Source organism: Tiliqua scincoides, chromosome 12 (genome assembly GCF_035046505.1).
Source record: "Tiliqua scincoides isolate rTilSci1 chromosome 12, rTilSci1.hap2, whole genome shotgun sequence".
Classification (NCBI taxonomy): domain Eukaryota; kingdom Metazoa; phylum Chordata; class Lepidosauria; order Squamata; family Scincidae; genus Tiliqua; species Tiliqua scincoides.
In genome coordinates, this window is record NC_089832.1 from 1331200 (window position 1) to 1349689 (window position 18490).

An 18490-nucleotide genomic window follows, 5' to 3' on the forward strand; every position below is an offset into this window, starting at 1 on the left:
CCCAAGATGGCAGTGATGTGGGGGCTGGTGAGGGAGCGCACAGACTCTCGAGGAAGAGGTGGCAGGAGCCAGCATTGTCCCTTGGCCAGGCACTGTGGCATCCAAGCATGTTTCCAGGCCAGCCGCACGCCAGCTCTGTGTGCACGCGTGGAGCCTGGCTCTGCATGCAGCACACGACATGTGAGTCTGTGCACGCCTGAGCATGTGCTGGACCGGGAAGGCAGAATTGCTCACTGGGGTGTAGTGAGTGTAGGCAGAGGGAGAGACGGAGAAGAGGCGCTCTGCAGCTTAGAACCAGAAGGAAGGAGCAGGCAAGGAGCCCAGGAGGATGCGCTCTCCTGGCCCCAGTGAGGCTGACAGGCAGGCAGGCAGGCGGTGGGGAGCAGTGCCTGCTTGGGGGTGGCTGCCACAGTCACCTGTCCTGGTTCGCCAGCTGTGTAGTAGAAATGGTGTTGCAGTTGATTCCTCTTAGGCAAAAGGGTAGGTGGAGCTCTGCCCCTCGTGTACCCCCTTTTCCCACACGTGTGCCGGAGTGTGCGCGCTCGGCAGAGGGATGTTTCTAGGCTGTGATGTGCTTGCCCTTCCGTGCCGTCATGAGCTCTGACACAGAATGGGAGCCCCCACAGCTTCCCTTGAGCACAGCGCAAAGCACAGGCAGCAGAGCCCCCCCCCCATCTAGCAGTCATGCTGCCTCTCCAGCCCTTCTGTGAAAGAGGGGGCTTTGGTGCATCCCCTCCCCTTCTCTCCCTGGTTTTCAGGTGGTTCTTATGCCCAGAGGAAAGACCAAGGGGTCTGCCCTGGAAATTTGGTCAGGCCTCATACCCCACCAGCCGTGTCCTGACGAGGGCGGCTTCAGCCTTGTGCCCTGCAGTGGGGCTGACCTCTTCCTTGAGGGCCACCCCCCCTTTGTCCCCAGTGCAGTTCTGCAACCAGGCCAGCTGGCTTCTGCACATGGAATAAATGATGGAGGGGAGGCTTCTCCCTGGCATTGTCCCTATAATGGAGCGGCCATCATCACAGCTTCAGCTCCTCAGCAGATCTGGGGAAAGGGGCAGCCACGTTGCAGTTGCTAGGGAATGCATGCCTGCAGTTCCGTTCCCCCGCCATCACCAGGCCAACCTGGAGGAGTGCATAGGTGTGCAACAGAGGGGGTGGCAGATGCAAAGGAACCATGCACAGCGATGGGTGTGTGTGTACCATTGGAGCCTCTGGCGTCTGGTCTACCTTGAGCAGAGCTGTTGAAACGATGCCTAACATAAGAACAGCCCCACTGGATCAGGCCATAGGCCCATCTAGTCCAGCTTCCTGTATCTCACAGCGGCCCGCCAAATGCCCCAGGGAGCACACCAGGTAACAAGAGACCTCATCCTGGTGCCCTCCCAGACAGGGAAACGTGGCTGACTTGTGCTCGTTTTGTGCCATTTGTTTGAGGTCCGGATAGCCGCTGACCTTCTCTGGCTGAGTGACAGTGAGTGGCAGCCTGTCCCTCCAGCTGAACCCTGAAATGCTGCTTAGGGACTTGAAAATTGGTTCTGTGACTTTCATACATATCCAAGGAGATTGCTTGGAGATAACGTGGGACTGCTGTGTTCAGAAGCCGTGTGCTGGGGGGTAGCAGTGGGAGGGGGCTGTTCCCTTAAGCCTTGCTGCTCAAAGGCTTCTTGGAAGCATCTGAGCACCTGCAGTTGGAATGGGAATGTGACCTCATCCAGCAGTGCTCTTCTTAGGTTTTAAGCCAGCTAAACAGAGCCTCCACCTTCAGGGACAGCCTACCTGTCAATCTTCCTAGCAAATGGAGAGAGATGGTAGTGTTCATGCCCTGCTGCTGGGGGTACCTGGTTAACCCTCCTGGAAATCAGGATGGATTAGCTGGAGCCACTTTGGTCTGATCCAGCAGAGGCCTGCGTGTGTTCTGACGACAAGGGTGAGGGCAGTTCTGTGTTAAACTGGTGTCTGCAAGTGAATTAAATGTGCCTTATTGTTGCTCTGCTACCTTGCGGCAAAACTGGGCTAACAATGTTTTGGAATGGAATTAGCCAGTTGGCATAGCACACAGCTGGCTGACTGGTATACCATCTAGTCAGGTGGCAGGACTGGGCTATGGCCCTTCGTGGTTAGTCTGCAAGTGGATGTCTCTGTGGCGTGGAAGCTTGAGGCCAGGACCCGGACGGCGAGATTCACTTGCCTGTGTATGTGAGAAAGAGAGAGAGAGAGAGAGAGAGAGAATGCGCGCAGAGGGAGGAAGGGCTGCAGGACCAGTGGTGTGCAAAAGTGTGATGGAAGGAGGGGAGTGAGGGTGGAACGCAGGCCCCCTTGGCACTTTAGCAGTGAGGCCTTCCCCTGGCAACACAGAGCAGCAGAGAAGGCCCCTCATCTGGACAGCAGGAAATGATGGGTGCGTGGGGGTGTCTAGGGGCTCCTGTCAGCGAGTGGCCTCGGGGGTTGCTTGAGGCAAAAGGAGTAGGTGGCAAGGGAAGAAATGTAACATCAGAAACTGGGGCGGAAAGGAGGGAGGGTGGGTGAGGAACCAGCCGGGGATTTCTGGGACAGAGCAGTGGTGGGCCTGAAGAGGCGAGCAAGGAAATTGTGGCTGGCTGGCCGGCCGGCTGACTGGCTGGCTCTGGTTGCTCTCATGTGCCCATGCTCTTGTCCCTGGTGGGGGGGGGGTGTTTCATTGCCCAGGGAAGGGTTACTGTGGGGATGTGGGAGCCATGCGAGTGAGATGATGATGATGGGGACAGAGGAGCTGGAGGTGGGGAGGTTGGCAGGGTGAGGTTGCCATGGCTACTTGCCTTCTATTCAGGAGAGGAGTTGCATCCTGCCTCTGGGAGGTGGAGGCGGAGGAGGGAGCGCTTGGCAGAGGGTGGGGGGGAGAGCACAGCCAAGTCTGGAGGTGGGGAGGGGGCTGTGCTTCCTGGCTGTTGTGTGCCAAGGCCTGTCTGAGAAGGGGGGAGTCAATCCGGGTGGCACAGAGGCCTTGCAGGCGCCTGGCCCCACCACACGTACCTCTCTTTCTCTTTGTGGGATGCTCCGGCCAGTCCCAGTGATGTGTCAGGCCCATGGTGGGTGCTCCAGGATCTCCTGTGACTTGGAGAGAATAACCCCCCCCCACACACACACACAGCCTCCTGCTAACTATTTTTAGCCATTTCAGTGGTGCCATGATGAAAGAGTGCCTGCCCTGGGCCACGGCTGCAGAGAAGAGTGTGTGTGTGGAGGGGGGGGAGGTGAGTAAGCTAGGAACCACAGCAACCCCCAGCCACCACCCCTTGCTCCATGTCCTTATTTCCTGGTGGTTTTGAAAGAGTCTGTACCCTTTTTCTGGGGATGGGGAGGCCTCATCAACACACGGGGGGCCTTCCTGACTCTCAGGTTCCAACAGCGAGCCTGGACAAGCCCCTGCTAGCCTGTCCTAAGGCCTTTTGGCCACGAGGACTTCTTGCATTCCCTGGGCTTTCCTCTGTCGCCTGCCATTTTCTTTCCCCAGTGAAGGCTTGTTCCTTCTCCGTGAGGATTTCCAGCACCTGCCATTCCCGAACTCTACCCAGGTTTTGTTCAGCACCCCATTCCTGGCACAGCAGGCTTTGCCCTGTCACTTCCTTGTGTGCTATGCTTGCCCTCACTGGTCCCGTTGCCACAAAGCACAAGGCCTCTCACTCAGGCACCCGCTCAGGTTCCAATGTCCAGTTCTGCGCTCTGTGGCTTGCCCTCACTGCCACCTGCGTCATGCGCGGAGCAGGCTTTTGGTGCTCTGACCTGGAGCTGCTGCTTTGCGAGCAGATCCCAGCCGGGTGTCATCTCCAGGTAGGGCTGGGAAAAACCCTTCTCTGCCTGGAACCCTGGAGAGTTGCTGCCTGTCAGTGTCTGCCTGTACAGACCAGGGTCTGACTCCATATTGGGCAGCTTCATGTGTTCAGATGAATTTGAACAGAGTCTTACACAACCAGGCGGCTACCTCTGTTCTATCTAATTCAAGTGACAGGATCTGACCATCTGCTTAGACATACTGCTCCATGTCTGAGAAACATCCTATAGCTGATTGGGATTATTATTTTTTAATAGATAACGGTTTTAGGCGTTGGGGCTTTACGTTACGTTTATTCTACTATTGCTCTTTTAATCTTTTTATTCTCTTACATCTTTTAGTTTGCAAAATTGCATTATACGTGCTGCTGATTTTACTTCCTTACATATTGTAGGTTTGGTTTACAATTTTTATGTGTATAATATGAGTATTTATTCTTATTCTGTAGGCTGCCTTGGGTGCCCATATTGGGAAGAAAGGCGGTGTATAAATTGCCTAAATATTTAATAAGCCACCAGGAAGCTACTGAAAAGGTAGCTTTAGTTTGCCTTGTCTGGGATTCTCTCTGGAGAGTGTTGCCAGCACTTTTCAAAAACCACAGAACTGACAAATGAGATACACAGGTGGGACTGGGACTTTTAAAAATTAATAATTGATATTGCATGCCCAGTACACTGCTTTAAAAAATGCTTATGTTGCAATCTTCACCTTCCCAGGATCCCTGACAAAGAAGTTGTAAATATCCTCCTTTTTTTTGTCACCAATGGGAACCCGAGGCCAGGCTTTAAATATGTGGCCTAAGGCCATCTATTGTAGCATTTGAACCCAGTTCTTCTGGCTGAAGTCCAGACATCAGAACCTACAGATTTTGAGGATTTCTCTCTCCCTGTTATACAAGACAAGAATTTGATTTTCCAAACTGAACTTCTTCCACTTCCTTGCCACACTGAACATTCATCTTCTCTGGCTGTCCCCCTCCTTGCTTGCAAAAGCTGGGTGGAGAGTGAGTGGGGTGCTGGGGGTGCCTTTGAGGTTAGGAAATGAGAGGTCTGAGAGGCATTTAGGCCTTGCCAGTCTTTTCTTCTCTCCGTTCTTTGCATTACTGCTGATCACTGGTCCCAGACCTCTAGGTAAAAACCTTTTTGGGATGGTGTACTCCTCTCTCTTTTGTAATGCAACATAGTATTATTAATTATTATTATTAACAGTATTTATATACCGCTTTTCAACTAAAAGTTCACAAAGCGGTTTACAGAGAAAAATCAAATAACTAATGGCTCCCTGTCCCAAAAGGGCTCACAATCTAAAAAGATGCAAAAAGAAAAAAAGATGCATAGTAATGCTTGAATTGGGGAGATTTCAGGCCCATGTGGGGCTGACTATAGCTGGACAGCTTCTTTTCTTTCCTTGGTGCATCTGCTTTCCCGGAACGATGCAGTGGCCTCCAGGTGAGTGAAGTGGAAGCAGGGGTGGAGAGGGCAACGGAACCTTCTAGGAACCTGTTGGGTATCCAGCCTCTCTTTTCTGTGCTGGATGTTGAAGCTTTCTTCTTTTCCTTAGTTCTTCTCACTCTTTTTGGTCTTGTATATGTTGTGGTCTTATTTCCTGGAGATAAATATATCTAGTTCCTTCAGCAGTTTTGGATGTTGTGTCTGCCCAATCCTGGGAAATCTTTGCTGATATCTCTGTACATATCCTGTTCAAAGCTTGGAAGCTGCCTGGTATGGATTCAGACCATTAGTCCATTTTGGGCTACTGTTGTCTACCCCAGCTGTCAGTTGCTCTCCAGTACCTTAGACTGGGAGACTCCTTTCCCAGTGTTGCTCTCCATGATCCTGTTCACTGAAGGTACCCGGCATGGAACCAGAATCTTCTGCCTGCAAAGCAGGTGCTGTTCCACTGAATTACAGTCCCTCCCCTAAATGCTATCTGCATTCAGCCTCCCCGTCCAGTCAGCTCTGACTAGAGCTGCATTCTGTTCTTAAAGGCCTGACTTCTGCTACTTCCTGTTCCTGGCTTTTAAACGTTGCCAGTATTGCAAAACCTCTTGATCTTTCTCAGAGATGATGGGATCTTTGCTAGCTGACCTCTGTTGACTGAGCACAGAGGCACCTTTCAAAGTAAAGCCCTCTTACATTTAGCAGGGGGAGAGCCACCATTCTCCTTCACCATGGCGTCTTTTCCAGTGGTCATTGCCTCTTCCACATCTCTTGTTAGACTGTGAGTCCTTTGGCGAAAAAGTCATTGGTTGATTTATTTTGCTATGTAAACACTTTTGTTGAAAAGAAATATATTGTTCTTGTTGTTGTTATTTAATAATTGTTTAATTTCATATAATAATAATAATAGTAATAGTAATAGTAATAATGTAGGTCTACTCTGCCGGAGGTAAAACTTCATCTGCGTTGGATTTCACAGTCCTGTTTTGTCCCAGAGGACTTTTGATTCCATCAAGCGCCCCTTTCTAGATTCTGCACAGGTCTGACACATTGCATATGTCAAGTGAGTAAGACACAGAAGCCCCTGTTGGTGTCTGCTCAGTGCTTGAGTATACGAAGGTGCTTCAAATCTGAAGCCTCTCCTCTAGTTTGGCTGCAGTTCCCTGAAGTTTTGTCTCATTTGCAGATTAACGCGACATTTCTATGGCTTCTTCCTTCACGTTACAGTTCAAGATACTGTTAAAAACTCCGGCCTGGAAACTGACCCAGTTATCTTTTTCCCATTTGGGCAGAGATATATTGCTGCTTTTCTAGCTGGCAGGTCCTGTTCGTATTTATTCAAAAGTATTCCCGTTGATTTTTGTGAGATTTACTTCTAAGTAAGTGTGCTAAGGGCAGCAGAGTGAGAGTTGCTGCTTTTTCAGATCCTTGTTTCCCCAATGCATGTTTGAGAAAATCATGTGGAGCTGTGCCAGGCTCTTAAGGCCAGTGTTTCTGGATCTCAGACTTGCACGGGTCCATCTGCCCAGCATTCTGTGACCAAGTGCAGCCAGGCAGAGGCCTCTGGAAACGCACCAGTAGGGCTTGCAGGTGACGGTCTTCCCCCTGTTGCTTGTCCTCGGTGTTTGGCAGTCGGAAGAAGCGCACTGCTTTGGAGCACAGAGCAATGGATCATTGGGCTATTGTGGCAAATAGCTGTTGATAGACGTGCTCTTCTGAGAGGCTCTGCTATCTGCTGCCAGCCTGGCACAGCCCACCATTTCTCAACCTCTCCATCACCTCTCTGCCTGCTCAACACCCAGTGCCATGGCCCTTGCAACTCAGGCTGGGAGTGTTTCTCTGTGGTTCTTGATGCCTGAAGGCTCCAGCCAGGATCCTTGTCTCGACTCCTTGTGCCACTGACCAGCAGAAGGAATTGGCCCAACCCAGTGCCACTGTCTGGTAAAAAGCTGCTTCCTTTCCTCAGTCTGGACAACTGTCCAATGGACTGTTGTCTTCTTAGAGGAGTGTGCTGCTGGATCAGGCCCAAGGGGAGGCAGCCTAGCCTAGCATCCTGCTTCCCCCAGCAGCCAACTAGGTGCCAGGGTATGAAAACGGCAGCCCTTCTCCGCTCTTTCCCCTCTCCCAGCAACTGGCGTTCAGAGGCAGATGCTTTGTCCATGGATCGGTGGACTGCCCTGTTCATTGTTGCTCCCAGCACTAGAACCCTCCACTTTCCGTCCTCCTATGCCAGGAAAGGGGCCGTAACTAGAGGGCATTCTTTGCTTGCAGGAAGATCCCAGGCCTGCTTCCAAAGGTGATGGCAAAGAATGTGGAAGTTCTGCGCTTCCCAGTAAACTGGGTTGAGTTGGACAGGTTGTGCTAGACTGTGTTGTGCTGGGTTGTACTGTGCCATTAGGTTGGACTGGATGGATCAGGAGTCTGACTTGGGAGAAGGTGGTTTATATACATTCTGGGAGGACCCACAGCTTTGTGATTCCTGGCAGCATCTCTGGGTAGGGCTATGCAAGACCCTTCTCCGCCTGAAACCCTGGAGAGTGTCCAGGCAGTGCCAGGCTAGATGGGCCAAGGGGATGACCCCCTGTGAATCCAATTCTGAAGATCTCTGCCAGGCAGCCACTGCTGGCCAGAGCAAATGGTGACTGTGCCAGACAAGCTCGTGGTCTGACTCCATCAGGCTCCTCTTTCCACTGATGTGCTGTTCCCCGTTCCCCACACCTCCATTGCATTTGTACCCTGTGGGTGTTCTCCAGTTTGAGTCCCATAGAAGCCCCCTATCTGGGCCCCTTTCTTCGTGGCCACACTGGGGACAATTTGCCCATTCACCTGGAAACCAGGCCTGAATTGGTGAGCTCTGCAGGGTCTTGAGTGCAGCCCGAGGATAGCGGGGAGATTGAGTGAGCAACAAGAAAAGGAGGCAGCGGCCCAGACGGAAGGGAACTGACAGGGCCATTCAGCAGCACATGGCAGAGCTCGCTCCTCGGGGACCAGCCTGCTCCCCTGGGGGGGGGGAGAAATAAATGGCTGGCGCAATCCAGGGCAGTACTAGCCAGGCGGGCTCAACATTAATTGCAGTATGATTAACGCCCCCCCCCCCCGCTCACCTTTGCTGTTTTCTCTGGATGTGTCTTTTGGCCTCTGCCACCCACGTCCTCCTTGTGACCACGGCTTGCGATCAGGCCTTTTTACCTGGGCTGTGGGGATACTGATGTTGAGGGCAGTGCTTGGGTCCAGCCTTCCAGGTTCTCTCAGCCTCTTTGCAGTCCTTCAGCAGGCTGCAGTGCTGTACAGCTCCCATGATTTATGGCAGCAGAGGCAGGTAGCCCCCTGTTGCAGTGGGATGAGAATGGGGGAGGGCAGTTAAAAACAGCCAAACAGAGTTTGCACAATACAAGGTGGAACTCCCCAAGGGGGTATGGCCCTTCTGATTGTTACCCACATGTGCAACATGTTGCAGTGGGCCAGAAGGAAGAGACAATCCCCCCCCCCACCTCAAAAAGTTTTAAGCACAATCCCGGATACTTTGGCAGCTGTGCAGTCTGATGGGGCTACACTCCGGCTGCTGCTTTGGGCTCCCCACTGTGCTGTTGCACAGGGCCTGGGGGGGCCGGGCAGAAGGGTTCTGTGGTGCTCAGCACGGACAACCCCTGCAGCTCCTGTGTTACTGGCAGCTACCGCTGGTCCTTGATGTCCTGGGTAGGAGCAGAGAGTACGCCAGGGTCAGAACACCTGGCTGCCTGTACTTTTCAGAGAGCCATGACAAACGTGCTTGTTTTGCCAAGTCTTTGATCCATCAGTTGTTGAGAGCTGGATGGATTTCAGCAGTGTTGCTGTGGAGACTTCTTCCCGTCTGTTCTGTGTCTGGAGACTGGAGTTGTTGTTTCGATTGGTTGTTATAATCCCTTTTGTAAATTGCTTGGGCCACAATTGTTGAAATGCAAGACAGAGATACAGAATAAAATGCCAAATTGAGTTTATCTTCATGGTATGGCAAAGTCTAGCCTTGCGGTGTAGTCACAGTATAACTCTTCCCCGGGAGAGGTCCTGACCTTTGCCTTCCAGCCCAGCACTAGAGCACATGTTTTGTGTGTGAAAGATCTCAGGTGCACAAGAAACTTGGGCAACAGGTTCAAGAAGGCCCCCTGCCTGAGGCCAGGGACCTACCCAGGGTAGATACATTGTGCTAGAAGGACCAGAGATCTGGCTCAGTATAGGCAGTAACACGGCTTCCTCTTCACCTCTGGGATTCTGATTGGTTAGTGAAAATATATGCATGGGAGCTAGTATAGAGGGGCAGGTCTGATCCCTGCTGCAATTGCCTGTATTTCACAAAAGGTCTGGGTGCATCTTGGAACTCACTGGAGATCTGTAGGGTAACATCTCTGGGCAGTGAGAGCGACTCAGGTGGGAGACCCAGCTGGAGTGGGAATGGCAGAGGGTGCAAAAAGGGGTGAACTTATAAATGAGTGATCTTGTTTTCTTTCTTTTTTCTCTCTTGTTCAGGCTAGCCCCTCACCCATTATTGTGAATACGGACGCCTTAGAGCCAAGCCTCTCTGTAAGTCTACCCCTTTGCATTGGGGTCCTTGTCCACTGTGTTTTGCTCACCTCTGCAAGGCTCTGGGGAAACCAGGATGCCTCCCTACCTTGCACCAATCCAACCGTCATTTGAACCAAGTCCATTGCACAGCTCTTCTTTTGTGGTTCTATCCAGTGGTGGCTGGTAGGGGGTGGGGAGTATTTATGTATTGACAAAATAATCTGTGTCCTGCCTCATGTGCAGCTCTGCCCTGTTTGAGGTGCCTAACAAAAATGGACTCAATCAAGTATTGTTTAAAACAGTCAACCTCTACTTGAAAAATGCCAAGCCAACAGCTGGAGAGTAGGGAGGTGGCAGATAAACTGTCCCAACAAGAACAAAAGTTCCTTGGCTAATTCAGCTTTATCAAGTTGAAAGCTTGCCTACTCGGTCTCGAGAAGGTGGTGAAAGGACAATAAAGAAGATGCAGGATGGAATTCCTGTGGCGGGCAGTTCTGCAGCCTGGGTGCTGCTCTAGAGAAGCCCCTTCCACAGTCCCACCCGTTGCATATTAGATAAAGATGAGATGCAGCAGAGCCTGCCTGGTTGATTTAGTAGTTGTGCAGGATTATGTGGGAGAAGATGATCCTCAAAGCATTCTCATCCCAAGCCAACGTGCACTTAGCAGTTCAGGGTATCTTATATATATATATATATATATATATATATATATATATATATATATATAAGAGAGAGAGTGTGTCATATATATATATGACACATGTCCTGATTTTTGCTCTGGTCTTGCTCTGTCTGCAGAGGCTTTCAGAGACCTGCACAAGGGCTTGTTTTTTTCCACATGGCCCCTGCTTTGGAGATGCTCTCCCTACAGGCCATCATCTTTACTTTACTCCAGCAGTTGATCTGGAAAACAAAATAAATTGTGCAGGGTGGAAATGCAGGTTATGTGGAAAATCTGGGCTTTTTTTGATGTAGAATTTGCAGGATGGTGGTGAGGGCAGTGTTTGCATCACACTCAAATTGCACTGACTTTAACTGCTATTTAGTCATCATAATTGTGGTTCTGTTCGAAGATGCATATCTTACTTGGCTTTTTTTGCCAAAGCCACTGGGAAAATTCCTCAGGCCCTCCCACCTTCACTGCCATTTAGCAGCCTTGGCCTACTATAGATCTGGATGCACTAAGAACTAGGACATGTGTGGGGGGAGGCCTTTTATTATCAAGTTTGTGTCCTGAGGGTGGGAGGAGGCACTGTGCAGCAACATGGCTGTGACTATGCCACAAATTGTGAACTGTGACTGCTTGTGCAAAACCCCAGCCTTTCCAGCCCCAGGAGGGAGCAAGGCCCGTTTTTGCAGCCCTGTGTAATATTGCTCTCTGCTTCCCCAGGTGAATGGCAGCGACGGAATGTTCAAGTACGAGGAGATTGTCCTGGAAAGGGTGAGTCAGAGGGGTGCCTGGACTGGGTGCAAATGGAGTGCTGGGAGAGTTAGCTTTTCCCACTGGGATGTCTGTCCAGAGCTGGAGTCTTGCTCACACAGTGTCGCTTTGGTTTAACAAGCTCTTGACTCCCTTGAATGTTGCTCCCATTTAGAGAGGCCTGTCTGGATCTCTTGAAAAAGGCTGCATACATCAATCTCTCTCTGCAGGGCAACTCTGGCCTTGGGTTCAGCATTGCTGGAGGCATCGATAACCCGCACATTCCTGATGACCCCGGCATTTTCATCACCAAGATCATCCCAGGAGGAGCGGCGGCCATGGATGGGCGGCTGGGGTGAGTACCCCGTGTGACATGGACCCCAAAACCTGGGAGGCCAAGTGCAATTTAAGGGATGGGGCAGTGACAAAAGGGTGGTGGCGGCGGCGGCAGGATGGATGTGCGCCCATGTGAGCAAAAATGTTTGCCTTGAAGCTGCCTGCTGTGGAACTGCTGAAGGGCCAGCGAGGGCTCTTCTTCACACCTGGGGCTCAGCCTCTCTCGCAGTCTCTCTGGTGACAGATTTGCACTTGTCACAGGGTGAACGACTGTGTGCTGAGAGTGAATGAAGTGGATGTCTCAGAAGTGGTGCACAGCAAGGCCGTGGAGGCACTGAAGGAGGCGGGGCCTGTTGTGCGGCTCCTAGTGCGACGAAGGCAGCCCCCGCCAGAGACGGTCATGGAGGTCAACCTCATGAAAGGACCCAAAGGTGACACCCTGCGCATGGGGGTGCTGCTTTATTAATTATTATTATCAACAGGTGGGAAACCCTGGCCTCTGAGCGGCCCGCTCGGAGGCAGGCTGTGCAGCATGGCCTCTCCCAGTTTGAAGAGACACTTGGCCAACAGTCTGAGGCTAAGAGGCTAAGAAGGAAGGCCCATAGCCAGGGAGACAGACTGCACTTGCTCCCGGTGTGGAAGGGACTGTCACTCCCTAATTGGCCTTTTCAGCCACGCTAGACGCTGTGCCAGAACCACCATCCAGAGCGCGATACCAGAGTCTTTCCAGACTGAAGGTTGCCAACTTAACATTAATTATTATTATTAACAGTATTTATATACCGCTTTTCAACTAAAAATTCACAAAGCGGTTTACAGAGAAAAATCAAGTAACTAAATGGCTCCCTGTCGCAAAAGGGCTCACAATCTAAAGAGATGCCAAGGAACACCAGCAGACAGCCACCAGAACAGACAGTGCTGGGGTGAGGTGGGCCAGTTACTCTCCCCCTGCTAAAAAAAGGAGCACCCACTTGAAAAAGTGCCTCTTACCCAATTAGCAGGGGTAATTTACAGTTGGCAAGAATGGTCCAACCTGGTGGTCAGAGGTCCCTAGGCCCCTGTCCTAAGGCAAGGGCAGGTCACAACCAGGAGTTGGAGCTGGGCATAGCCAGCTTGTGGCCAGCAGCTGCGAAAGCCAAGGAATGGGGTTAGCAGGATTGGTGGGTGGCACTGATGATGGGATCAGTTGGAGTCAGAGGTAGGGAGTGTGACTGGAAGAGGAGAAGCCTGGAGGCTGCCACTCAAAGGCCATGGCTAAGACACTGAGAAGAGGGACACCCCTGGTATCTCACTGCAGTTGTTGGGTTGGGGAGGGGGGCTGCTAACTGTACAATCTAGCAGCTGATTTCAGAGGAGAGGAGGGGAGTTTCCAGCAGGACTGGGAACTGGCAGCGTCAGCCAGCTTCCAAAGGGGCTCTGCGGGTCACACTCCTGTCCCAACTTTATAGGTTAGAGATGGACGCACCTTTCCCAGACACCTAGTTGGGCCTTGTGGAACATGGAGATCCAAGGAGCCCTGCTTGATGAAACCAAAGGGGGCCCATCTAGCCTCACCATAGCCAGGCAGTGAGAAGCCCACAAGCAGGGCTAGAAAGGCAGCAGCATTCATATAGTAGACTGCCTGTGGACATAGAGGTTCTACATAGTCATTGATAGGCCTTTGTCCTGCTCCTCCAACTCATCTATAAAGCCCCCTAAGCAAGTGTTGATTTTCATATCCCAAGGCAGCAAATTGGATGCATTAATTTTGTGTTGTCACATGAAGAAGTCCTTTCCTCTGACTCTCCTGCCAATCAGCTTCATTGGATGCCCCACAGGTTCCTCTGTATTACACAAGAGGGGAAGATGCTCCTCTCTACCGGCTTCCTCCACACAAATTCAGGTTTTACAAGGTTTTATTGTGTCTCCTTGTTAGGTGCCCTTTTTTCTCAGCTAAAAATTCCTCTGTGCTTTTAGCCTTTCCTCACAGGGGAAGTGCTTTATGGAGAGTTGAGAGTTGGCAAGCTGGAAGGGGCATTCCGCAACACCCACCGCACCCCGCCCCTCCTCAGCAGACCCCTTCCAATCTAGGGCCTGCACCTGCTTGTTGAGAGGCCACTCTGGCCACTTCCCACGTTTTGGAATACAGTAGATGGTTGCACAACTTCGGTGCCTGTGCCCCTTGCCCCTGAATTTTCCTCACTTGTGATCAGGAGTAAGAGTGAAGGTGTTGCCTCTTGCATGTGTATTCCTGTGATTTAAAGAGGGTTGGTGTTTGGGCGCCTGGGAGGGAGGGAGGGAGGGAGGGAGGGGTAGAAGCAGGACATGCATTGCATGGGGAGAAAAGCCCAAGGGGCTCGGCAAAAGGTGAAGGGGAAGAGGAAGATTCCTGATCTAGCCTCTTCTCCCCAGGGCTGGGCTTCAGCATTGCTGGTGGCATTGGAAACCAGCATATCCCAGGAGACAACAGCATCTACATCACCAAGATCATTGAGGGCGGGGCGGCCCAGAAAGATGGGCGGCTGCAGATTGGAGACCGGCTGCTAGCGGTAAGCACCCGGGTGGCTTGACTCTGGGCTTTTGGAGGGGCTGTGCTGCGGATCCCAGCAGCTCCGAGCGGGGAGAGCTGGGCCCTGGGCTCGTTTTGGTCTGAAGACCTCCTGAGATTGCCCTGGCTCCGTGGGCTTGGCTCTCACCACTGCGACCCCCTTGCATCTAAACAGGCTCTGGCTTCCTCTCCCCCACTGTGCCCTCTTCTCACCAGGTGAACAACAGCAACCTCCAGGATGTGCGGCACGAGGAGGCAGTGGCCGCCCTGAAGAACACTTCTGACATGGTGTACCTGAAGGTGGCCAAGCCAGGCAGCCCCCACCTAAACGACATGTATGCCCCACCGGACTATGCCAGCAGTAGGTATCTGCCCCTTGCGCAGCTAGCAGTGTCCATTGCTCGGGCCCCACCCCCTGCTGCTGCACTCTGCTCGTGGCTTGGCCCCTGCAATGCCTCTCGAGTCCTTGGGCTTCCCCTCTACCTGGCACGGAGTGGTCCCTGCCCCACCCATTTGCCACTGCCTGTTATAAGGCCTTTGGCGCCTCCTGAAAGAATAAACCTGGTTATGCTGGAGCGCTGGCCTTCTCTGTTGCGTGCCCCTCCTCTTTCCCTGTTCTGTTTCCTTGAACACCCGAAAAGAAGGGCCCAGGGCTGAAAGCCATGCTGTTGGCCTGCCCTGATCCTAGAGGTCTGGGGGCTCAGTGTGGCTACTGAGAGGGTAGCAAAAGCGGCCCACACACGGCCAGCAGCTCTCTTTCCTTGTAGCGTCACTGCAGATGCTACAGTATTAGCTTGAGGATTAAGCTGGGCCTCTTCCTGACTACCTTGAGTACATAGGTGATCCCTCTGGTGGTTCCAGTTCCTCCTTCCTTTACTGACCCCCCTTGGCACAACTGCTCCCTTTCCAGTAGCTGTAGAGCAAACGTCCCTCTTAGACATTGTGGGTGTCTCAGGGTACAGAGCAGGAGTCAGGAGGACAGGGCGGGATGCTCTTGCGATTGCCAGGACTCATCATGTAATCTCTCAGTCATGCCTCGCCCTCCATTTTCCTTGCAGCTTTCTCTGCCTTGGCTGACAACCACATAAGCCATAATCCTGGTCTAGGCTACCTGGGAGGCATGGAGAGCAAGCCTGCCTACCCTGCTCCGCCACAGGTCACGCCTGCCCGCTACTCCCCCGTGCCGCGCCATATGATCGGCGACGAGGATTTCACCAGGTGAGCAGCAGCAAGAGCAGAAGCCACATCTCCACCCACATCCCCTTCAGAAGAGCTGCTCATGTTAGGTAGTTGGGCACCCCTTCCTGGGCACTGGTGCCACTCTGGCCAGGCTGGCTGGATGGCATGTAGAGACCTGCCCCTCCCATGTTGCTTGCCCTTCTGTCACTGCCTCTGCCTGAGCCTGGCATCCCAACTTGCCCTTTCATGCTCTTGGGCCATTCTTAGGCTGGATTATGGGCTTTTGGAATGAATGGCTGAGGGGCTAATGGTCCTTTTGAGCTGCAGAACGCAAGGCAGAAATGTTTGAGGCTGCAGGAAGGTGTGGTATTCTCTGCAATCTAAAAAGTCAATATTCTGTGCAGCCCAAATTATGCACCTAGAAAGTCTGGGTGCTTTGATGTGTGTGTATTACACAAACGTGATCATTACATCATTTTCTACTAGTCATGGAGAGGGGCAGGGTACTGAAGCCTGCCCTCTAGCCCAGTGCTTTTCAACCCTTTTCATCTCATGGCACACTGGCAAGGTGCTAAAATTGCCAAGGCACACATCAGGTTTTTGATAACACAGGCCAACACACATTTTGCTTCCTTAAACGTTACACCAATTCCTTGATATATTTGGGGTGCCAATTCCAAAAATGGCATCCGTTTTGCTCTATCGTGTCTAGTTTTGGAGACATGGCACAGCCTCTTTAGTGAATGGTTCAAGCAGCTTCGTCATGAGGAAGCCTATACCATGGCTTCCTCATGAGGAAGCTGCTTGAACCATTCACTAATGAGGCTATACTGTATCTCCAAAACTAGATGTGATAGGGCAAAACGGATGCCCTTTTTGGAATCGGCACCCCAAATTCATATCAAACCACTATAAAGTTTGGGAAAAACTTTTCTGACCCTCAATTTTGTAGGCCTGTGTAATTGCCAAGGCGCATCATGCTACTAGTGGGGGGCTCATATCCCCATTGACCCTACTTATGACCTCCCAAATTCCTGTGGCACACCTGTGGACCACTTGCGGCACACCAATGTGCCACGGCACAGTGGTTGAAAATGGCTGCTCTAGCCACTGACAGCGAGGCTACTTAGTCCTTCTCTGGCTTCAGCCCCCTACTTGTAATAGGGAGTTGAAAGAAAACATACTGCGGTCTTCATGCTCAAAACACTACACATCACTGCTGTAACTCTCCCAAGAACTCTGGAAGGTTGGCTGGTGCTGAGATCCCTACACTATAGATGGAAAGGGCGTTGAAACTGAAATAGGGTGATTTTTCCAAGGGCACTCAATGAGTTTGTGGCTGAGGTGAAATTTGAACCTGGGATTTCAATACTTTACACGGTCAGTTGTAGGGATTACAAGGAGGTGGTCTCTGGAGTACGAGCACCGAGGAAAGCACTGGTGAAGCAGGAGGATGCCAGTAGTGGTGAACTAGCACTTGTTGCCATTTCATGCAGACCGGCTGTGTGCCAGGCGCTGTGCAGCATCCAGAGGTGGCTCAGCGCTTTCCCCCTGGCTGTGCAGTCTAGAAGCATCTGGAAAGAGAAGTTGGGTACTGGTGGTGGTTCGGAGGTTGTGCAGTGGAGGAACAAGGGAGTTGAGGCCGGGAATGCCTGTGGGGATCTCTGGCCCAAATCTCTTCCATGCCCATAAGGCTGGGTGATGCTGCCAGGCAGTGGCCACAGGAGGGCGGTGTGGCACTTTCCATGAAATCCAGCATCGCAAAGTCTAGGAAGAGAGAGACTTGAATCTTGCCTTGACACTCCGCCCCCCCCCCAAAAAAAAGTCTAGGCACTTGGCCAGGGAGCAGCAGCTTGTTTGACATTTAGCGATGGAAAAACTGGTGTAAAGACAAAGATTCTGTTCAGAGATATGAACACTTTGTTTAAAAAACTTGGGGGGGGGGCGGTGAAGATGCTGGACTCGGGCGTGTAGGCCTAGCTCTCCCCTTCTCTACAGCTTCCACAGATGTGCAACCCCAGGCGTGCACGGCAGGCAAGATGCCCCCCCATCCTCCCAGTGTAGAAGGTAGTCCTGTGACCTGCCTGGGGCCCTCCATAGCAGCTAGATCGGTGAAACTGGGGTGAGCTGTGTGGCTTCCCCATTGCAGCAGCAGGAGCGCTGCTGCCACAGAGTGGGGGGAGGGGGCCTGGAAAGGCAGAGCTGCTGGAAACTGGGTCCCATACCTGCTCTGTCCTCTCCAAGGTGGCCGATATTAGGGAGGGAAGGGTTAAAGCCACTTGGCAGCCCTTCTCCCAACACCGTTGTCAGGCTGAGCCTGGTTCATCTCAACATTTCCATGACTGCTCCTGCTGGCCCACCGTGACGCGGGGGAGGGGGGAGGAGGCTTGGATAAAAAACCAGCAGCGCAGCCCTTTCAGTCATCGTCGGGCGCGGAGAAAAGCTGCCACCATGATAACAGTCAACGTCTCGTCCTCCCTGTCCTGGGGGAAACGCCCCTCCCGGCAGCAGGCCATGCCCAGGCACAAAAAAGACCTCAGGTACCCTCAACCTCCAACCCTTCCCCGCAGTTGTCTGGAGGGAGGGGTCTGTCATGCTCCTTGCTGGGTTAGTGAGCTGGTCTGACGCAGGGCTCAGCTGCAGACTCTTGTGTGGGCTGGGTGCACCACTTCTGCAAACCCTCCCAGGGATGCCCACCTCTTCACCCACCGGGCTACGGGCACCTGTTGGGAGGTTTGGGTGGCCAGCACTGCCAGGATGCAGACTCGTCAGAAACCAGGCTGCTGCCCTCCTCCTGCAGCTTCAACTGGGGTCAGAGGATGGAAGAGGTGAGGCTAGTGAGCCACAGGGATGGGGGGGCAGTGAGGAGGTCTCCAGGGAGAGGAAACCAAGGGCAGTGGAGCATGTGGAGAGTGCATCAGGCTGATCTGTGTTCCGCACTAACTATAAGGAGCAGGTGGTAGTCCCCAGCCCATCCTTGGTGTGTTTCTTCTTCAGTTTTTTCTCAGAGGCGGGGTGGTGGTGAAGGGTAGAAGTTTGTATTTTCAAGTCCCCTTTGTAGACTGTTCATGGGGACTGTTCTCAAAATCGAGGCGTTTCTCTTTAGCCTCTGCGGATTCCACCTTTGCAGCAATTCACCAGCTCTCCCCCCACCCCGCCCCACCATTCTCAAACATTCTGGTCAGGACAGATGCAGCATCTTCTCTGTGCTGTATGGGTGTTTGTGCCCCTCCCTGTAACTGGCA

At 52.4% G+C, this 18490-nt stretch overlaps 1 protein-coding gene across 4 annotated transcripts in view; it reads left to right on the forward strand.

The window, feature by feature from the left end:
- DLG3 (discs large MAGUK scaffold protein 3) overlaps nucleotides 1-18490 on the forward strand; it is a 70326-nt gene that overhangs the window by 17734 nt on the left and 34102 nt on the right. For 2 of the 4 annotated variants that reach the window (XM_066640050.1, XM_066640051.1), the window contains 7 exons: nucleotides 9748-9801; nucleotides 11174-11224; nucleotides 11434-11558; nucleotides 11801-11970; nucleotides 13931-14067; nucleotides 14283-14427; nucleotides 15125-15284. In XM_066640050.1, the coding sequence (XP_066496147.1) occupies nucleotides 9748-9801; nucleotides 11174-11224; nucleotides 11434-11558; nucleotides 11801-11970; nucleotides 13931-14067; nucleotides 14283-14427; nucleotides 15125-15284 (842 nt within the window). Of the gene's footprint in view, nucleotides 1-9747; nucleotides 9802-11173; nucleotides 11225-11433; nucleotides 11559-11800; nucleotides 11971-13930; nucleotides 14068-14282; nucleotides 14428-15124; nucleotides 15285-17656; nucleotides 17786-17873; nucleotides 18074-18490 lie in introns of those variants that run through there. The other 2 variants (XM_066640052.1, XM_066640053.1) reach the window with 2 other exon arrangements.